The sequence below is a fragment of the Pteropus medius genome, unplaced genomic scaffold (genome assembly GCF_902729225.1).
Source record: "Pteropus medius unplaced genomic scaffold, Ma_sr-lr_union100, whole genome shotgun sequence".
Classification (NCBI taxonomy): domain Eukaryota; kingdom Metazoa; phylum Chordata; class Mammalia; order Chiroptera; family Pteropodidae; genus Pteropus; species Pteropus medius.
Window position 1 is genome coordinate 29,329,669 of NW_024354500.1, and position 22,138 is coordinate 29,351,806.

The following is a 22,138-nucleotide window of genomic DNA, read 5'->3' on the forward strand; positions in this document are numbered from 1 at the left end:
TCAAAGGTTGGTATTTTCTGTATCTAGAGTAGAAACTTTGCATGAATTTTGATTAATTCTCAAAGTTACAATTTAAGATTAAATAGTTCATCCTCTTTGGGTAATTTTCATAGAACTAGATATCAGCCAATGGTTTTCTTTACATATATTATTAATATATTATTATATATTTATATTATATATAATGTCCTTTTGAGTGATAATTATTTTAAACTAGAAAATAATAACAAAAGGGAATTGTAAAAAGTGGAAAGTAGTAATACATAATTTCTAGAGTATTTGTGGACTCAAATTAACTAAACATGAGAAATAGTAAAATGCCTAGCACATACACAGCAAATGATCCAAATATATTTGGCATTATTATTACTATTCCAATGGGAGAGGTACTTTATCTATTTTTAGTCTACAGGACACCTGGATTTCTAACTCCTGTATAAATGGGCCCTTCTTCTCTGATACACAACCACACTAATTGGCTCAGAAGGGTATGGGATAGAGGCTGGTTTAGAGACAAAGGTCAGTCTCCAAGCTCATCTGAAATTTTTCTCCTTTCTGAAAATCTCCACGTTTGGTTTGAATTTTCTGAAATCCTTTTAGTAAACATTCCTCAATGGGAGAGGAATTCTGAAATTTTCTTATTTACTTCAAATTATTTCACATTGAGAAAAAAATGGAGCTAACACCAAACCCCAATCACTATGTAGCAGGAGCTTTTAGATTGACCTGCAAAGAGCTTTAAGTGGAGCACAGCTTTGTAAAGTTTGCTGGGCACAGGCCAGAGGTGAAGTGGGAGAGGCTATCAGCGCTAATTAACACTTGAAAGGCTTGAAGTAAGCTGGAGAAAGTAGAAACATCCAGCCAACCATTCAGCTTTTACCACTTAGAGAAAACTTACAGAGAATTTAATGCAGAAGAGTCCATAGCTAATATTTCTGAAATTGTTACATAACGTGCACATTTCCAGGCTGATGATAGTCAAGTCTTCCCATGTATCGTATTGCTGACTTCTAGGTCTGAGAAGTTTGTAGAGGCAGCTGGAGGGTGTTCTGTGGTGGAAGAATAATGCAACCCGAAAAACCAAGCATGGATAATTGTCTGTAATAGTAAACTTTGAATGTTTATAAGAATTTTTGGCCTGAGAAGGAAACATTCCGATAATGTTTTAAAACTTTTTCCTTTTTCAAAGTACCCTCAGGATTCATTCACATCAGGTAAACTTTATCTCTTTTTCATAAACCAAGTGCTTGTGCATTCTGTTCTAGGACGTAGTATCAACGTAAAATCTGCTGGTCTTGTGGGGAGACACGGGCCTCAATCAAAACAACCATTCATGGTGGCTTTCTTCAAGGCAAGTGAGGTACTTCTTCGATCTGTGAGAGCAGCCAACAAACGGAAAAATCAAAACCGCAATAAATCCAACTCTCATCAGGACTCCTCCAGAATGTCCAGTGTTGGAGGTAAGATAAAACCGGAGCAGCAGTTGTGCACAGAGAGTTATGGGGTCACATGTTGCAAATCAAGTAGCCACAATAAATTTACCCTCTGTATATATACCTTTATTTGGTTTATTAAATCATCCAGCAATGTTTCTAGCATCTCCAGAATGTTTCATCAGCGAATCACTCAGTAATTCTTTTTAAAATAAGTATGGCTTGCCTTCATATGTTGAAAGATTCAGTTCAAATTAAAACCAAGCTGGCAGTAATAAAATTATGAAATGGCTACATCAACAAAGTCTAGCCAAAACTGAACTGTACAACTGGCTGAGCTGACTTCCCCAGGGCCTCTCAGATGTAAATGGGTAACCAGGTAAATTGAACATAAAAATATTTCTTTAGTACTTAAAACAATACATGTGAATCAGGCAGCTTAATTTTTCTTTTTCTGACAATAGAAACAGAAATTAAGATAATTAAGATAATATTTATATTTTTATTAATTATTTGGAGGGCTATTATCTAGATAATCTGCTTTAAGTATGTGTATATACACACAAGTGTATATAAAATCTAACAGTAAAATATTACAAATGCACGATTGATCTCAATGAGCTTGCAATTTAATCTACTTAAAAAAATTTTTTTTGAATTACAGTTAATATACAATATTACATTAGTTTTAGGTGTACAACCCATCCCTTTAAACCCTTTTCCATCTGGCAAATATCAAAATGTTCTCTGTATCCATGACTTTGTTTCTGTTTTGTTTGTTCATTTATATTGTTTTTTAGATTTCACATATGAGTGAAATCACATGGGATTTGTCTCTGTCTGACTCATTTCACTTAGCATAATACCCTCTAGGTCCACTCATGTTGTTGCGGATGGCAAGATTTCATTCTTTTTTATGGCTGAGTAATATTCTATTATGTGTATGTACCATTTCTTTATCCATTCATCTACTGACAGACACAGGTTGCTTCCATATCTTGGCTATTGTAAATAATGCTGCAATACATATATGGACACAGATGTCTTTTAACTGGTAGAAAGGAGATAAAAGTACAGTTGATCTGAATGTATCTAATTGCCAAAATCTGAAATGATTTAATCATATTATTTATGCCAATAGGTATTTTGGTTTGTCCAGGCTGCAAACAGATTGTCATAAGCCTTTTTTAGATGAAAATGATGGCTATTTTATTCCAAGAAATTATCTTTATTTACAAATAATAAGTCTATTTGAAGGGGAAAACTTACCCTGGAACAGGGGTCCCCAAGCCCCAGGCCATGGACCGGTACTGGTCCGTGGTCTGTTAGGAACTGTGCTGCACAGTAGAAGGTGAGCAGTAGGCGAGTGAGTGAAGTTTCATCTGAATTTGCAGCTGCTCCCCAGTGCTAGCATCACCGCCTCAGCTCCACCTCAGATCATCAGGCATCAGATTCTCATAGGAGTACCCGTCCCTGGTGCCAAAAAGATTGGGAACTGCTGCCCTAGAACATCCCAACTTAGTGTATCATATTTGTGTATTTGTAAAATATGCATTCTTCCTTGTTAATGGCCACCACATGCAGAGTACTTGGGAGGTAAAATAGATGAGCTGGTAAATAAAACAGACATAATCCTTGCATATGTTTTTTTAGCGAATTAGAATGCTTTGCTCTTCCAAAAAGACACATTCAGACTGTTTGCCATCATTCCTGAAATCTTCATTTTTTGTCCCCAAATCACTTGAAACTGACAAACCGTACTGCGCTTTCTATTACTCAAACATGTATGAGTGTTAAATAAGAATGATTACAAACAAGGCAAAAACACATAACTGTTTTTTTGCTATTTATTTGTTTGTTTGTTTGTTTTTGCACCTGGGACTCTCAACAGAAATATTAGATGGAATTCATCGGAATCTTCCTAAAGTATGAAGACCAGAAAAATCATCTTAGAAAGAAGTCTATTTGGTATAGGTAGCAACAGAAGCAGGGGAGATGATTTCCATATGGAATTACATTATACCCAATTACATGTAACATATAGAGCGGTTTTAAAATAATTTTCCAACAAATAAGTTTAATCATCTTTTTCACTTGAAAGTAAAACATGATAGTAATGCTCTATTATAAAGCTATTTTATAAAGATTTTCATAAAATATTTAGCTTGGCAAAAATTGTAATTGGTAAATATGAAAGATGGAGAAAAATAACTTTCTAAGACCTTTCCTTCTTTGTAAATACTAGCCCATCAAAGTTGTATATTTTTCTTTTCATGCAGAATGGTTCTGAAATTGGTTGAAATGTTTTTAATTTAATATAGCAGACTGTATTAAGTAAAAAGTTTGTTAAACCTTGAATAGATAGTAAATAATTTTTGAGGAAATTACAAAGGGAAAAGCATAAGTTCCATACTTATTATTAGAGCTCCTAACGACTCTGGCAGAGGCGGCGCAGAGACTGAAATCATCAAAGTCCTTTTCCCTATTGGTGAACTCTATTTATCTTCTCTTCCTGACCACAAGTAACAAATGTACTTCTATAACTAGTGATGAATAAAACATATGGAACAGAAATCACATAACTTTTCACCAGTTTCCTAACACCATTTAGAGTACAAAATTATTCTAATATAGACCAATATTTTCTTTTTAGAAAGTTTGTCATTGGCAACCATTTCTGTGAAATATGTCATAGATGGTTTTGGAGCGTTTTCATATTTAGATAAGAAGATTGAAAGTAGCTGGTTTGTGTCTATGAGACTTAACCTTAAAATAGGTAGTAATCAAGCAGATTGGAAAAATCTCATAGAATTTTGCCTAAAAGACAAAGGGGTTTAAGGAAAGGGAATAATACCAGCATAAACACAAAATTTGATACTTAGGATTCTTGAAATACCAGTGAAGTTTTAAAATTATCCAAATATAAATAATAAATACTGTAATAGTACATAGGCTTTTATAGTAAAATACTGTGCAAAGACTCCATGGTTAAAAAAGGAAGATGGGAGGGAGAGTTGTAGTAGATGTTTTCCTGATTGTATTTTTTTTCCAAATCATGTCATCAAATGTTAGTTCAGGTCATTATTGCTGTCTTTATCCCATTTCTTTCTCACTTCAAAGATTCTTGCCTTCCAATTTCTCAATGCCCTTTATTCTCCCATACTCTTATGGGAGAGGCTAGAACAGTGTCTAGCATAAAACAGGAACCCCCAAATACTCACTGAATCAGTTAATGTGTTGGCTGTATGAGAAAAACTAACTTTCTTTTTCAAGTAAATATACACAGAACCACTGCTCCCAGATTTTCTGTAGAAACGACCCTCTTTGTTCCTCTTCAGCTTCTTGTCAAGAGGTTTGAGCAGTCATGTTGTGGAGATAGTGCCGGTTTTACAATGAGGCAGTACAGTGGCTGTTTGTCTGAATTTGGGTGTGGGAGAAGAAAACGGAGGCAATAGCTAAATTTTAAGTAGCCACTCTTTAAGATATAAAGGCACTGGATTGATAAAAATTTAAAGAGCAAGATGCTATTCTAAGGACTATATCAGTTCTGAAAATAATAGAGCTTTAAGAATTTAGAACTAAAAGGGCAAATGGCAAGTACTGGTTCACTGCAGAACTGCTTGGAAAGACTGCTTATTGTATACTGGATACTGGGGATCTTTGAAGGTGAATCATTTTTGGCCCTGCCTGAAACCATGGTGATTTCTTAGGACAAGTCTTTCAAAAAGTCATTAAAATGAAAGCATTCTGCACTTATTTTCAACTCTGATCACCGACTCTTGCCTGCTGAATACAATGTAAAGTAATGCCTCTTGGACAAAAGGCATTACTTTATATGAATCGAAACCAGAAAGAACAATTAGTTGGAATTATTCGTTTAGAATGTTTTATATCATATAATTAATATAATTTTAATTATTTAAAAACAATCAAATCATAAGACTAAAGTTCTCTCTTGATCACCTAATCCTTTTGTGACAGATTATCTTAATACAAACATCTACAGGCTACATGTACTTCCAGATCTTTTCCTCTATACATAAGTCTCTTTTAGATACTATATTTTCATTATGCATTTTTAATTACATGAAGGATATGTTTTATCTATTTTAAAGACTGTCTTTTAGAGCACTTTTAGGTTTACAACGAAATTGAGAGGAAGGCAGAGATTCCCCGTGTACTCCTTGTCCCTACTCATGCGTAGTCTCCCCTGTCAACATCTCTCACTGGAATGGTACATGTGTTATGAAGATGAACCTGCAGTGACACATCACAGTCACCCAAAGTCTATAGTTTACATCAGGGTTTACTCCTAGTGTTATACATTCTTTGTCTGGACAAATGTATAATGACATATTCCATTCCTATAATATCATATGGTGTATTTTCACTGCTCTAAAAATCCCTCCCTCCCCATAGCAACCACCTATCTATTTATTCTCTCCACAATTTTGCCCTTTTTGAAATATGTAATTTATAACAATTGTCTCAGCCGACTTTCAAATTGGTGACGTCATTCTTTTAACTGCTGCAATATATTCAATAGTGCTTATATCAGAGTTTATTTAATCATGTCACTCTTAAAAGACATTTTGGTTGTTTCTAAATTGGAGTTCTCAAAATCAATGCTGCAGTGCAAATCCCATAAGGCGACATATATAAAATGTTTCTAATCCACATGATTTCTACAGTAATTAACACTAAAAGTTGGTATCTGTACACTGAGTCATGCAAAATTTTGGGACTCTCTCCTAAAGCAATAATTATTTTGATGCATATAATATCTAGCTATCCCACTCTATCCATCCATCTATCTATCTATCATCTATCTATTTATCTATCTATCTATCTATCTATCTATCTATCTATCATCTATCTATCCATCCATCCATCCATCCATCTAACTATCTATCTATTATCTGTCACCTATCCACTTATCTATCTTTATCTATATATCATTCTGTCATTTAATCCTGGGTCTGCTACTTACTAGTTGTAAAATCTTGGACAAGATATGTCACCTCTCTCCGCCTCTGTCTCTTCATTGGTAAAGTGGGAATGTTAATAATATCTGCCTCATAGGGTAAGATTATATGACTTGTGAGAATTAAAAGAGTTAATATATATAAAGAACTGAGAAGAGTGGCACATGCTTATTATAGTGTTAGCCATTATCATTGTTCTTTTTTAAATGACTTCATATGGTTTGGTTTATCAGAACTGGTACATAAAGAATTCAGACTCTTACATCAGAGAGAACTAGAAATTGCCTCTCTCTTGTTAATAAGTATCCATACGCCCTGATCCTTTATTGGATTTATTGGCCTTTGAGACTTCATAAGCAAAAGGGATTTTAGAGTCCTTAAGTTACTTTGGCCAATCCATCTAAGCAATTAATTATATAATAGTAAAAATAAACTTGCCAGTAGACATAATGGAGTGTGTCTGTATCATCTCTGTCTAAAGAGAATCCACAGAAAGACTATAACTAGGCATAATTTATTATAAAATAATATGTATTCAATATTAAATAAGCACATTATGTGACAAGTACAGTATTAACTATATGTTCATAAAAGATGGATAGCATAAAGACCTTGCTTTCTTAAAAAATCACTTTCATAGACAAGGCATGTACATTAGTAATTACCGAGAGCTCAATTTTATTAGAGTAGGTATAAGGTAGTATGAGAATAGTAAGGATAGAGAATCTAAGCAGTGCCTAGGTATACCCCAAAAGACTTCATGAAGGACTTATATGAGAAAGAATAGACATTTTTCAGAAATAGAAAGGAGGATGAAGCTATTTCAGATTGATGCATGTAGTTATAGAGCCAAGTGCCAGTGTCAAATGGCTGGACATGCAAGTACTCATGTGAGAGGAGTGTGATATCAGCTAGAAAAATTTGCAGGAACCAAGTCATAAAGAGTAGTATGTGATAGTAAGGAGCTATGCTGTCTTCATAAAGGCAATTAGGAAAAGGAAAGTCATAATCAGATATGCATTTTAAAAATTTAAATTTGGCATCAGAGCGAAGGATAGAATGCCAAGGGAGGAAACTGAAAGCCCAAATATGATTAGGAGGCTAGTCCATTGCCCCAAGCAATAAAGATTATAGATTGGAAAGAGTAGAAGTGGAAACCAAAACATGTGGGATGAGGCCAACTGGGGCTGGGTGAAATGGAACTCTTGAGTTAGGAGTGTTGAAAATTAGTGGAAGGTGCAGGAAAAGATGTGGATATGAGCCCAAATTGCTAGATGAAGCATACGACTTGACAGTGCCATAAAAAACAAAGAAAGAGAAAAATGTCAAGGATAGAGCCTCCAGTGGGAGCTTCAATATCAAGTATAGACTGTGGAGAAAGAGCAATTCTATGAAAGAGACAAAAGGCTGATAGTCAGAGATGTAGAAGAGTAGGGATAAAATGTTATCCTAGGATGAAGTTGTCAGAAGAGGATGTTGAGGTTGTATGAGGTAACCGAGAGTACAGAGGGCTTCCAACAGGTTAACTAGTCTAGATATGAGTCAGTTTAGTGGGGCTTTGTGCACCAGTTTAATGAAGGATATGAAGGAGAAAAAGAAATCAAGAAACTTACTAGATTTTCTGGCTTGGGCCATGAGATGATTGGTGATCCTGTTGACTAAAATAGTAAGCATCAAAGAAGTGTGAGGTCAGAAGTAAAAATAGTAAGTAGGAGGCGTCTCAGAAACTTGCATTTAGAGATTTCTGGCAGGCAGTTTGAAACTCAGTTTTGTGGACAGGTTTTTATGTCAATAAGCTCTAAGGTGAGAATGTTTTTGGATCATCCACATAGATGCTTTGCTAAGCAGAATTAAGCAAACACACCAGACAGTTGTTATTTTGTGGTCTATGTTTTGCATCACACATTCGTACAGAGACTAACACAGTTATCCATACACAAATAAATATCACTAATTCCTACTGGGTTTTGCAAAATTCGAGTGAGGAGTTCACTGGATATGGAAGATGGTGATTAAACCAAAGAAGCTATAACATTTTGAAGTCTGTCATCTTTAGGGGCAATTATTACTTTGTGTTTATCATGACTTTATCTCCAAGGCCAAATCAAAATTTACATTATTTGACTGTAGCATCATTTCTGCTTTTTTACTTCTTATACCTTTATTCATTTGTCATTTCCATTTTCTATAAATTAATTGAAATCCTGACTCTTTTATGACATTTTCCCTTTGGGAACTAAGCGTGAAAATATTAATATCTTCTCTTTCACTTTGAAACACAGCATTTCATCATATTTGGCTTGTTTAAGCTGTTGATGTGCTTAAATGTTAAATTATATTTTGAATTGTTTTCATTTACAGATTTATCAATATTTTGTCCCTTAAAGAAACTAATCATAGATTAAAAAAGAAACCCATATTGGAATACAGAGTTTTTTGGATTCGATTTTCTTTTGTACCCTTCATAGCTAGACTAGCCTATGTTTATTTGGTTGTTTCGTCAGGGACTAGTAGACTGACCATTGAAGCCCTATGTAGATCTCAGAATTTATTTTAACCACATTTAATGTCCATGTGTTTTATTTTGTTTTTTGAAATATTTTTTTCTAAGGCAAAATAATTTTAAAATATAAAGCTGAGAAAAAAATCGAATTTGCTTTCTTTTCAGAAATTGACCATAAAAATAATTGGCATGAAGTATTTAACAATATTTTCAATATGTTGGCACTGGTTTCCCAATATTATTACCATTAAGAGACAAAATGGAGAAACGCTGTATTTATGATACCTATGTTGTGGTTCAGGGATGTTAGGATACTTCTCTAGTGTTGGCACGACTCCTCATTTGCGCATAGGTTCATCAACAGTAGAATTATGTCCATTTTATTTTGATATCTCAAGGGCGGTCAATCAATATTTTTGAACGATATAAATCTAATTTCCCTACCCTTCCTCCCACAGTTTATTCAGCCAACTATTTATAGTAAACCTAACTGCAGACTTTGCTGGTTTGGATACAGCATTTACTTCACTCAGTATCCATTAATTTTTATTTCTGACAGAATAAGCATATGGTCCTAACGCTCTATGAAATCAGATTCTTGGAACCAGATTCTGTTATAAATTTCATTGCTCGGTACCTTTATGTGATGTTACATTATATACATCACTTAGCCTGCATGAAGAGCTGCATAGATGGAACAGATATATTTTTACTTTTAAGTTTTACTTTCTTTTTTTATAAATATGGAATTCAAATAACCATATACATATTTTATGGCTTTTCACATATACTTGTGTGTGTTATAGGCTACAATGTATTTATTCATATTCAATGTTTTCAATTAAGACGAGGATAAAAGAATAAATATTCCCCTTATTGTCTGATGCAGGAGTTGGCAAAGTGAGTCCTGAGAGCCAAATTCAGCCCATTGCCTGTTTCTGTTTAGCCCAATAGCTAAGGATGTTTTTTACATTTTTAAATGTTTAAAAAAGACTCAAAAGAAGAATATTTTGTTTCATGTAGAAATCACATAAAAATCAAATTTTAGTATTCATAAGTTAAGTTTTATTGGAATATAGCCACATCCATTCATTTACATATTGTCTATGGCTGCTTTTGTATTATAGTTGCAAAGTTGAATTAAGAAAGACCCCTTAGCCTAAAATATTTACTATCTGTCTTTTTAAAGAAAAAGTTTGCTGACTCCTGGCCTAATGCATAGCTGACTTTTTAAAATTTCTAGATATCAAGTGGTTTATGCAAACAAACTACTACCATAATCAATTTTTCCTTTTCCCTAAAAATTATAGAGGGAACCTACCATTTCATGTTATTGTACTTAGCGTCACAGTGCACTTGTCCACTGTCTAAACAAAGTTAACCTGTGCAATTCTCATAAAGGGAAATGTTTACCCAAAGAGTGCCGAGTTTCAAATAAAACTTTTCCTCCATCTTCTGTCATTATTGACATATTTAATTTGTTTTAATGAAGGTATTGCATAGTGGGAATAACTCTGATCTAGAGGGAAAAATGTCTCTGAATTCAAAATTTAATTATTATCTTATTTTGTAGACTGACATTAAATAAATAAATAGTTGAAGTAACTGTGAAAGGCAGATGACAGGGTCCAATGAGACAGGCTCCTTGGACCTTTGATGTGTCTACATTTTTATTAGAGGTTGAGGATAATTAAACTGGAAGGTGATACCTTAAGACAGACTGCTCTGCATAGTAAACCAACTACATTGATTTTCCAGAGACAACTGTCAGAGTAAATGTAGCATTTATTTCTGGAAGAAAAACTTAACTGTCTTCTTTGAAAATAAATTATTTTGCTGACTCTCTTACCCTAAATGTTTCCTTCATTCGTATTTCATATTGAAAATGATCAAAATGGGTTAGCTTTTAAAAATTGGTATAAAGTGTGAACAAACTTCAAATAAAACAATATAGGAAGATTTTCTGTAAAGTTCTGTGTTTATTTGGTGCTTTATTCTGCAAGCAAGATTAGAGCTCTCCATTTATCCTTAACTCTTTTAAACAATATAAAAGGTTATGAGTTTTTCAGGTTATAGTCCAAAATATGTAATGGAAATAACGTATTTCCTTTGCTTCAAATCATTTGCAGAACACTCTGAGAAATTTATTTATTAATGCCTCAAATATTTGAGTACTTACTGCATGCCACGTACTGTTCCTGACACTTGAAAAGCAAACAGAACCAAACAAGAATTTTACCCTCGTGGAGTTGACATTTTAGTAGGAAGAAACAGACAAGAACCCATGTACATAATAAATGAGTAAATGGCATAGTGTATTAAAAATGATAAATGAAATGGGAAAAAATCAGAGCAAAGGGAAAGAGATGAGAAATATTGGAGCGAGAGTAGTGATCTTGGGGTAATCAATGAAGGCCTCGTTGACAAGATGCTGCCTAAGTGAAGAATCGAACAAGCTGTATTAGTTATATAGATATCCAAGGGAAGAGCATTTCAGGGAGAAGGAATAGTGAGATAGAAGTCCCTTAGGTGGAGGGAAGCTGACCTGTGTGCAAAACAACAAGGTGGTATCATGGCCAGAGTGGCATGAAGGAGAGGAAGAGTAGTAAGAAATGAGTCAGAGAGGTAATGGAGCCAAATCATGTAGTCTTGTAAGCCAATGTGGAAATATTTCATTCTCATGGATATGGGAAATCATCATGGGACACTTTGCTGGGGAGTGATGAAATTCAATTGACTTATTTAAAAGTATATTTGGCTGCTTTGTTTTAAGAGAGCCAGGCAGAAGCAGGGAGAATATTAATGAAGATATTGCAATAATTCAGGTGAGAGATGATAGTGGCTTGGATGAGGACCAGTTGTGAAGGTAGTCAGAGTGGGTGTCTTTTGGACATATTTGAAGGAAAAATGTACAGGATTTCCTAGAAAATTGAATTTGAGAGTGAGAGAGAAGAAAAAAGAAGTATGTTTTGACTCCAAATCATTTGTTGATTTTTTAATTTAAAAAATTTATAAAACTGGTATAATATTTATAATTTGAAGTCAGGCATAATTTTCTCAGGATGCTTTGACTATTTGGGGTCTTTTGTGATTCCATATAAATCTGATGTTGTTTTATTCTATTTCTTTTTAAAAAATGCCATTGGGGTTTTGATGGGGATTGCATTAAATCTATATTTTGCTTTGGGTAATCTGACCATTTTAACTATGTTGACTCTTCCAATCCGTGAACAAAGACTATCTTTTCATATTTTTGTGTCTTCTTCTAGTTCTTTTATTAATGTCTTACAGTTTTCAGTGTATTGGTCCTTCACATACTTTGTTAAGTTTATTTCTACATATTTTATTCATTTTATTGCAATTGCAAAAGAAATTGCTTTTTTATTTATTTTTCTGAAATTTCATTTTTAGTATATATAGGAATGCAATGGATTTTTATATGTCGATTTTGTATCCTGCAGCTTTATTCGATTTTTTTTTTTTTTTTTTTTTTGATGGAGTTTTTAGGTTTTACTAAATAAGGAATCGTGTCATCTGCAAAAATGATGTAGTCTTTAGGTTTTACTAAATAAAGAATCGTGTCATCTGCAAAAATGACAATTTGACTTCATTTCCATCTTGGATACCTTTGATTTCTTTCTCTTTCTTTATTGCTCTAGCCAGGACTTCCAATACTATAGTGAATAAAAGTGGTGAGAGTGAGCATCCTGTCTTTTCCTGATCTTAGAGGAAAAGATTTCAGTTTTTCATTATTAAGTATATTAGCAGAAGGTTTGTCATATATGACCTTTATTATATTGAGATATTTTCCTTCTATACCCATTCTGTTAAGTGTCTTAATCATAAATGGATGCTGTATTTTGTCAAATGCTTTCCCCGCATCTATTGATATAATTATATGATGTTTATCCTTTATTTTGGGGAAGAAAAAGAATCCTCATACACTACGGGTGGAAATGTAAATTGGTACAGCCACTATAAAAAACAATTTCCTCAAAAATTTAAGAATAGAATTACCATATGACCCAGAAATCAATCTTCTGAGTATCTACACAAAAATTTGAAAACATTTATTCGTAAAAATAGATGCACCCCAATATTTATTGCAACACTATTCATGGTGGCCAAGACATGGAAACAACTAAAGTGTCCTTCATCAGATGATTGGATAAAGATGTGGTACATATATACAAAGAAATATTACTCAGACATAAGAAAATATGAAATACTGCCATTTATGACAACATGGATGGATCTTGAGATGACCATGCTAAGCAAAATAAATCAGAGAGAAAAACTTGAGAACTATATGATTTCATTCATATGTGGGATATAAAACTGAAAGCAACAAATGAACAAGACAAACAAACAGAGACTCATGGATACAGACAATAGCTTAGTGGTTACCAGAGGGGAAGGGGGAATGTATATAAGGGCAAAGGGCATCAAATACATGGTTACAAAAGGAAATTTGACTTTAGGTGGTGAACACAATTTACTATATATAGATGATGTATTATAGAATTGTATACTTGAAACCTATATAATATTATTAACCCAATAAATTTAACTTAAAGCCAAAAAATATTATGTCAACATTTACTATGTATAAATATATGAAGTGCCACTATAGCGTGTATAAATTAATGAATAAACATTCAGTGAGCAGCTAGCGTTCAATGAATTGCAGGCATCAGGCTGTGAATCATTACATGGGGGAGGGGTAGATCTAACAAAATTCTTATTAGAACCTCAAAAAGTAAATGGTATTGTCTACCTTTTACAGAATAAGAAACTCATAACAAGTGACTTGTCTGATGTTCACATGTTAGTAAGTTGCTCTAGCTTTAAGATCAAATTCATATTTTATAACTTTAAAATACAGCCTCTTTTTTATCGGTAACCTCACAAAAGAAATATTAGTATACCCAATAAGCTGCCATTTGTTTAAAATCTGATTTTTATTTTCAGATTATAATACAAGTGAACAAAAACAAGCCTGTAAGAAGCATGAACTTTATGTGAGTTTCCGGGATCTGGGATGGCAGGTAAGGATGGTCAGTCATTTTAACTGTTTCTTTCTACTTTATGATAAATCCCGAGTTACTTGTAATCTTTGTTAGTAATTTTTCTAATACAGTAAGTAATGATTTTTAACATGTTTATTCAGTACATGGATTATCAACATCATTTTAGTTTTCCCATTATCGTTCACCATTGAAACATAATTTTTAGGTTTTACAGTTAAAAAACAATTTTGAAGAAATGTAACCCTATATTTAGAAAGTAAAAAAAGTGCTGTTGTTTAAATAGCCCCAATTTTTAATTTTAGTACTTCTTTCAGATTAATATCATATTAATTTAATATTTTCAGAAGTAATATTAATGCAAACATTTTCAAATTTATGATAAACCTTTAATATTATTAAATCATTCAATAATTTTACATTTGGGCCAAGTTGTACCTCTCTGGGAAAAAAATTAAGGCACTCATTACATGTGCCAGTTTTTTAGCTTTCTAAAATCTTTCATGTACAGTTTTCAAGAATTCACTCCAATTCATTTCTTTTAAAGAAATTAAAGTTAATGCATGAATGAAAAGAAACCAGCACAAGGAACAAATAATAAAGATTTAGGAGGTTATTAAGATTCTAAAACCAGAAATGAGTTATTAAGAAGTAATGAGAATTATCTCGTTTATTCCTTTTTTTTTTTCCTGGTTCACTTGAACTTTCCAGAGTTCATCATTTCCTGTTTAAAGAATATTTAGAATGCTATTTTGTGATTTTGGTGTTATTCATGAATGCATAGATTAATACATACTGTAAATATTATACATAACAACCTATTGGGAGAAATTAAAGAGGACAATTTCTTGAGAAAATATTTATACTTTTGTTGTAATCTTCGACTTAAAAATAAATTGAGGGTTTTAGGGAGGCTATCTTTTTTAGACTAATTGTTAGACCGAGAAGAGAAAAAAAACCTGTCCAGATTAAATATATTTGAGTATTTTTAAGAATTTTTTTGATAATATTACCTTCTTCTTCTTCTTCTTCTTCTCCTCCTCCTCCTCCTCCTCCTCTCCTCCTCCTCCTCCTCCCTCCTCTCCTCCACCTCCTCCTTCTTTTTTCTTCTTTCTTTTTTTTTTTTTGTGCATTTTAGGACTGGATTATAGCACCAGAAGGATATGCTGCATTTTATTGTGATGGAGAATGTTCTTTTCCACTCAATGCCCATATGAATGCTACTAACCATGCCATAGTTCAAACTCTGGTATGTTTTGTTTTTATAGGATTAGAAATGGTTTACGGTGTAAGAATCATATAAAGTTATTTTAAAGGAAAGCACCCATTTATAGTTATCAATGCATTATCTTCTCAAACTCCTTTGGTATGTTTTAGAGCCAAAGTAACACACAAATTATAAGAATAGTCAGGAAATTCACCCTGATTTAAAGGATAATCCTGATTCCAGAATGGGGAAGGATTTAGCTAGGAGAATTAGAGTAATGATACGATGTGGTTATTCTACCCTGATTTTTCTGCTATGTAATTTGACTGACCACACGGATTCACAGCAGCTCTTTGTAACCTAGCAATTCATTAGTAATTATTGCAAAATCATTGAATAATAGCTGTACTGAATTTAATATGAAGGCTTTTACTCTAATTATTTAGGAATTTTTCATAACACTGTGGCATTATGAAAGTTCTTCAATGTAGAATATAAGTAGAAGACTCATTTCTGTTTTTTGCTACCTTTTTTTTGGTAATATTTAAGGTGGAAGTTAATCTTCATTTTTTTCTTTTCCACACTCAGGAATTTAGTAGTAATTTAATCTGTAAGAACCTAGGCTTATTTTTGTGAAAAAGATACGAAATGTTGATTTCATGATCTCTAAATGGTTGTACTGTATTTAATGAGCTCATGAAACCTTCGAAGAGTTTGATGTATCTGCCTTATGGTGTGTGACGTTGATGTGGCAGAGGGACGATCTCTGAAAGACTGACAGGCTCTTGGAAGGTGCAATAGATTATGTGATATAATTCCAAGTTAATGTTTGAGTTAATATAAAAATTTTAACAATATGTAATTAGGAGGGAAGGAAGGGAACAAATTATTTTAGACAACAGACTTAATAATGGAATAGAGTTATCTGGTGGATGGCAGTAAAAGAGCAGTAACTATTAGAAAAAAAAAATCTATCTTTGAGACAAACGCTTGTTTATGACCAAAAAAAAAAAAAGTAACTATTAGAATTTGTAAAGAGTTGAATCTTCAGGTTACTTTTTTTTTTCACTTAATTTAAAACTTAAAGCTGATGGAAAGGGTATCTCAGTTTTCTTTTGAGTAAGGAATAGCATATATACATATATACATATAAATATATATGTATATATGTTGATAGAGTAAATTGTTGAATGACTTGATGTTTTGCTGGCATCTTCACTGACTTCACAGATGTTACAGAAGAGGTAGATACCAAAGACACATCTATAACAACTAGAGCATGGGCATTGTCAAAAACTTTGAAAATAACTTTGGTGTAAGAAAAACAGAGAGATAAAAACAAATAAGCATTTTGAAAAGTAATCATTTATAAATCTTATTCTTTTTCTGAGTCATGACGAATGAAATTGGCTACTTCTAAGCCATATACAAAGTATAAATTCTTGGGGTCATTTTAAAGTTTGATATAACTTCATCTTTGCTGTCTGTAAAGACTTATCTTTTTGATATAGGGTATCATTTCTGGAGGATGAAGAGAAGGTATGCTTTGCAAAGATGGGTGTATTCAAACTTCCACTTCTAAAAAAAAAAAATCTCTAGGACATCTAGCCTTTTATCCTTGTCTATGATAATTCAGATTGCTAAAAGCTGGTCTAGAGAGTAATGCTGCTCTATTATGCCTTGACATGATCACTGTCTTTCTGTAGGGTCACAGAGGAATAGCCACTATTAGCTTATAGAAAAATGCCACTTGATTTCTCAAAAAATTCTTTGCCTCTTTACTGTCATGACTCAGAAAGTAGACTTGCTTCCTGAGCTACATATCTAATGTACCAAACTTTCTTTCAGGCTAAGTAATGCTTAATCATTGAAAAACTCTGTAAAATACTACCTCTTTATCGCATTTTTTTTTCTTTTTTTCTTATAAATATATAATTACATGTTGTCAGCTTTTAGGGCTGTAGTCTAGAAGGCGGTGTGGAAAAACAAACATTCAAAAAAATCTGACATGCACTTTGAACAAGATCCTGCTCTGCATCTCTATCCAGGGATGTGGGACATAAGTCATCACAAAACTTGAAGTGTACATAGGAAGTTTGATTTTTTTTTCCTGGCATTGTGCACTCACTGTGTTTGTTCTTTGAAGGTCATGAAACAAGAAGACAGGCATGCTTGTTGTTAAAGGAAAGCATGTTTGTGACTAATATGCTTGAGATACATTCAAGAACAACCCATTTTTTTAAGAGCAACTGCTTCATGAGGCTGCCAAGGCTGTTAAAAGCAGGTTATCAATCATGTATGTGTGGGTTATGGAAGATAAAACTGATGAGGGACATAAGCTGCATCTGAAATTTGTAGAAACTATCCAACTTTTAGTTTCGTGAGGTCTTAGGAAATTTCAAATTCATGTCAGATCACCTCATTTTTCCTGCTGTTTTTGTCCACATGCAGTGCTCTTATATCATTTCAGCCAGGACATTGTGCAGCCAAACTCTAAGAGGCTATATTCAGTTTTTGTAGATCCCTTAGGACTCATCAGTGGAACTTCCCATAATCTCCTTTGGGGGAAGGACTAGGGTAGATGGGTAGGAAAGGGGGAACCATGTTCTGGTTCTTTGCTCAATTATTGCAGATCGTAGGCAGACTACCAGTCTGATCAAAATGAGAATAAACCCTTTACTTAAGCATTTCACTTCCCAGGTACAGCCACCTTTTTAGGCTTATAGAGGGAATGGATATACATTTTGTAAAATATCTAGGCTCCTTACTTCTGGTTTAGCTTAGCCTGACTTTGGCACTTGTCTAGGGGAGAAAGAAAATAAATAGATATTAAACTCTAGCCAATCTGCTAAAAAGTTCTTTAAAGGATTAAAATCATTGCTTTAAATATTGGATTATACCTGGAGTTTATTTTGTTGTGATTTTTTAAAGCTTCCTTTACTATTGAAAATTGAGTTGGCATAACTTCTATGACTTATTGTTTATTCTTTAAAAAATAATTCTTAGATCCAAATCTTTCTATGGTCCAATTGTGTGGCTTTATTGATTTGCATTTATAACTTCTGTATTTCTCATGAAGTAAATAGGAGTCATTTTAAGCAAAAGCAACTCAGGGCTAGTTGCCATGTTCTTTCCCCTAGGAAAATTTCCACTGAATATTCCATAGAGAAAGTTTTCCTTATTTGGTAGAACATTTTTCAAGGCCTCAACACATAGTTAGAACTGCTGGGTTGATTCTAGGTGTTAATATACTTTAGAATGCATCCTTCACGACCCTCTCACCCCCACTACCTCAGCCACTGAATGTAAAGAAGAGAATGGTGATCAGCTTCAGGGTGTGTCTGGCTGTGAGTGGTAAATAAGCATATTATTTTAAAGCTGCAGAGAAAATGTCTACCTTATTTCTTAAAAAAAACAAAATAAAACATTTTTTTCTTTCCCAGGTTCATCTGATGTTTCCTGACCACGTACCAAAGCCTTGTTGTGCTCCAACCAAGTTAAATGCCATCTCTGTGCTATATTTTGATGACAGCTCCAATGTCATATTGAAAAAATACAGAAATATGGTAGTGCGCTCATGTGGCTGCCACTAATATTAAATAATAATGGTAATAAGAAAAAGATCTGTATTAAAGTTTATGACTACAATAAAAAAGTATGCTTTGAGACAAAAGGAAAATTTTGTAAAATTAGTCTGGTTCATTTCATCCCTCTACCTATGTACAATATCATGTATATAGTCACGTTTATTTATTTGAAGGTATATATTCCCCATTATGGATGCCTTATCAATAAAATCTACTTTATAGTTCACTACATTATACAATAGATTGCCCAGTCTAACTTTCAATGGAATATGCTAAGTTCGATTGAATTCCATTTCCACATTTTTTCTAATGCAATTTTTTAATATAATTTTCTGAAATTTGACAGAACTCCTTTGACTGTTAAATATTGTTGAAGGAAATTGAATGCATTTGGTTATGTTGTGCCAATGAAAACCATGGTAGAATATTTATTTAGAAATAAAACTTAAAAAAATAACAACCCAAACAAAAATGCTTGGATAAACACAATTTTTCTTTTAGAGTTTCTGCTTCATTAGACAAAGTAAAATGTTGAACTGGATTTGAATAAATAAACAGAAGGCAGAACATAGAATCTGAAAGGTTGCACATAATTGTTATAACTGTTTGCTTTAACAGAATTGGTGTAACTGTAGGAGCATGTTCCTTCTTGGCTTGCGGATTGTAGATTCTGCAAAGAGCTCAAAGCTTCAGGAATTCTGTGGAGACAGGCTTGAACCTGTGTCCATAACTTTCCAAGTTAACACTAAAAAATTGTAGTACAACCTTCTTACCTCAAATAAATCATGTCTGCCTATTATCTAGAACACTGCTGCTGTAGATTTTTTTTCTGACTTAAAAGGAGTCCAAAATAAGGAAACATTTACATGTGCTCCACTTCCCTCTCCACAAACAAAAGTCATTGTATGCATAAAATATACTGGAGCGAAGATGCCGACAGAGCCATTTTCTTTAGCTTTCCTTTATAACTGAGTCTACTGATTGATGTGATGCAAGGGATTTTATTTAGGGTAAAGCACTAAAACTAAACTGGAGGAAATTACCAAAAATCCCAGAATGGCTTTGACAGAATTGCCATTTAGAATGAACAGCTGAAATCCATTTTTCATATCTTTGAGAATGAGCTCAACGAAAACCTTAGTTTGTAAGGGGATTTTATAAACCCTCCTCGAAGCACAAATAATTCCAAATGGGAAGGTTCTGTTGTATGTATATGCATGTGTGTTCTTCCCTCTAAAATTAATTTTCTCTCTCTGTTTCTCCCTCTGCCTTCTAAGGCTTTCTTTAACACACACTGATTTCTTGAAGAATGACATTTAGATGCATACCTTGCTATTTATGGTGGTTCCATGGTTAGGCCTATTTATAGTTCATCTAAAATATCCATAAAGCACCATTTATTAATCATCCTTTTGGATCTTTCAAATAAAACATATCATAAATAGGTTCAAAAATGTTATGGGTTTGTTTGTAATTCAGGTATATTGCAATGTTATTCTAAAATACAGTTTATCTTTAAAAAATTGATAATAACTATATCGGGGGTACATTAAGTAATATATTTTTGAATTAATAGTATACAATTGTAAGAATAAGAAACAGAAGTCTATTATATTATTCTTTAAATGTGCTGTTTAAATATATTTCTATATTTTAAACTACATTAAACTTGTGATGTTAGTTTCAATTATTGTGCTTCCTGATTTGACTCTTTATTTAAGAGGGATACTAAATGTGTCATAAACTGAGACTATAAGCATATCAGGTATAAAATGTTTGTTGATTAGATGATTCTTTATGTCTTTAATTGTCAAAACTAGTTTATTTTTGTATTATAATAAATAACTCACTGTTAATGGACAAAGCAAAAATCCATAAAATAAATATTTTCTTCATCTGTTTAAACAACAAAAAAAATTTTTAATAGCAAAAAAATGATTAGAATGAGAAAAACCTCCCTGTTCTCTTTTATTTAAGGAGAGATTATTGGCATCAGTATTTTCACAGTTTCTCTCTCTCTCTCTCTCTCTCTATATATATATAAAATGTGTATATGTGTATATATATATGTATATATATATATATCCATATGTCCAGTTACATTATTCTAAACTATTATAGTAATTTTTAGTATTACTTTGGTTATACTCAAGTTAGAAATCAATAATTTGGTCTATTTTACCAGGATCCAGTCTCCTCAGGTCTTTTTAGCTAGTTATAAATTGACTTGTTAGTTGTGTGTTTGTTTTTTATTTTTCTGCTTTATGTGTATTTTTGCTTTGTAATGTGGCCCTAATCTTTTCTGAAAATAGAAGGGTATAAATCACAAATACTCAAGTTCTTTAAAACTAAGGCAAAAATAAATGGCTACATTGAACTAAAGAAATAAGAAAAAATATAAGAAATAAAATCCAAAATTAATTTTTTCTCAAGTAAGGAACTGTCATTTTATAATCCCTGTATCACCATCATCGAATCTGAGCCAGAGTCTCCTGGCTACTATACAGTCTGGCAAATATCATCTCCCAAGACATTTACAATGAATAATTAGCTCATGCTGCAGCTCCATTCAAGGCAGAAGAAACCCTCATTCCCAAATACAAGTCACTGTCTCATAACCACTCAGCGAAATGCTCAATCTATCATCCAATTTCCATCTCAGATTACATCCTTTCCTGTTTTCTCTTTGCTTTTTTTTTGAGGGGGTGGGGCTAGAACTTTTTAAAGTTTAAAGTAAGATGCCTTTCTCAATAAAGTTATACATTGCTAAATATATATCTATACATCCATAGTCTATCAAGTTTAGTTAAGATTGTAACTGACGAGAATATAGGAAATGTAACAATCAATGCCAGTATTCTTGTTTGGGTAGAAAAGTGACACCATATCCAAGTTAGCAATTTAAAAAGTGTAAAGGTTCTGCAAAAATTACCTCAAAGTCCATTGTACTATTTGTTAAGATTGTTTGAAAGATGAGGATTTCAAAGACAGAAGAAACCAGACTAGATATAGCCTTTAACAATGACAAAGACATTTTAGAAATTTTATGCACTTTAACCTTTGTTTACTAGTTTCATAGCTAGCTAGCCTCAAGATCAATGTATGTACACAAGGGGAAAAGGATGGGTAGATGCATGATGGCCTCAGATTTTGCAAATTAAAGATAGGAAGATGAGAGATGTAATACTGCATAAAACAGCTTCAAGATTTAACCAGTCTGGAAACAGGACCTAATCTGATGGTGTAGTTAAGTGTGAACATTTTCCCCCAGTTCACTGTAGCTACTACTACATGGTGAAATATAATAGGACTTACTTAAAAAGCTGGATTCTGTATATTTCCATGCAGGTACTTATAGAAAAAGCTCAAACTGGGACAATAATTAGAACTCTCTAC

General features: G+C 33.0%; 1 protein-coding gene across 2 annotated transcripts in view; it reads left to right on the plus strand.

The window, feature by feature from the left end:
- Nucleotides 1–20,613, plus strand: part of BMP5 (bone morphogenetic protein 5) — a 111,886-nt gene extending 91,273 nt beyond the window's left edge. The window contains exons 4-7 of one of the 2 annotated variants that reach the window (XM_039853005.1): nucleotides 1,266–1,460; nucleotides 13,893–13,969; nucleotides 15,087–15,197; nucleotides 18,599–18,837. In XM_039853005.1, the coding sequence (XP_039708939.1) occupies nucleotides 1,266–1,460; nucleotides 13,893–13,969; nucleotides 15,087–15,197; nucleotides 18,599–18,748 (533 nt within the window). In that variant the 3' untranslated portion in view covers nucleotides 18,749–18,837. Of the gene's footprint in view, nucleotides 1–1,265; nucleotides 1,461–13,892; nucleotides 13,970–15,086; nucleotides 15,198–18,598 lie in introns of both variants that reach the window. The other variant, XM_039853006.1, reaches the window with a different exon arrangement.
- The last annotated feature ends 1,525 nt before the right edge of the window (nucleotides 20,614–22,138 follow it).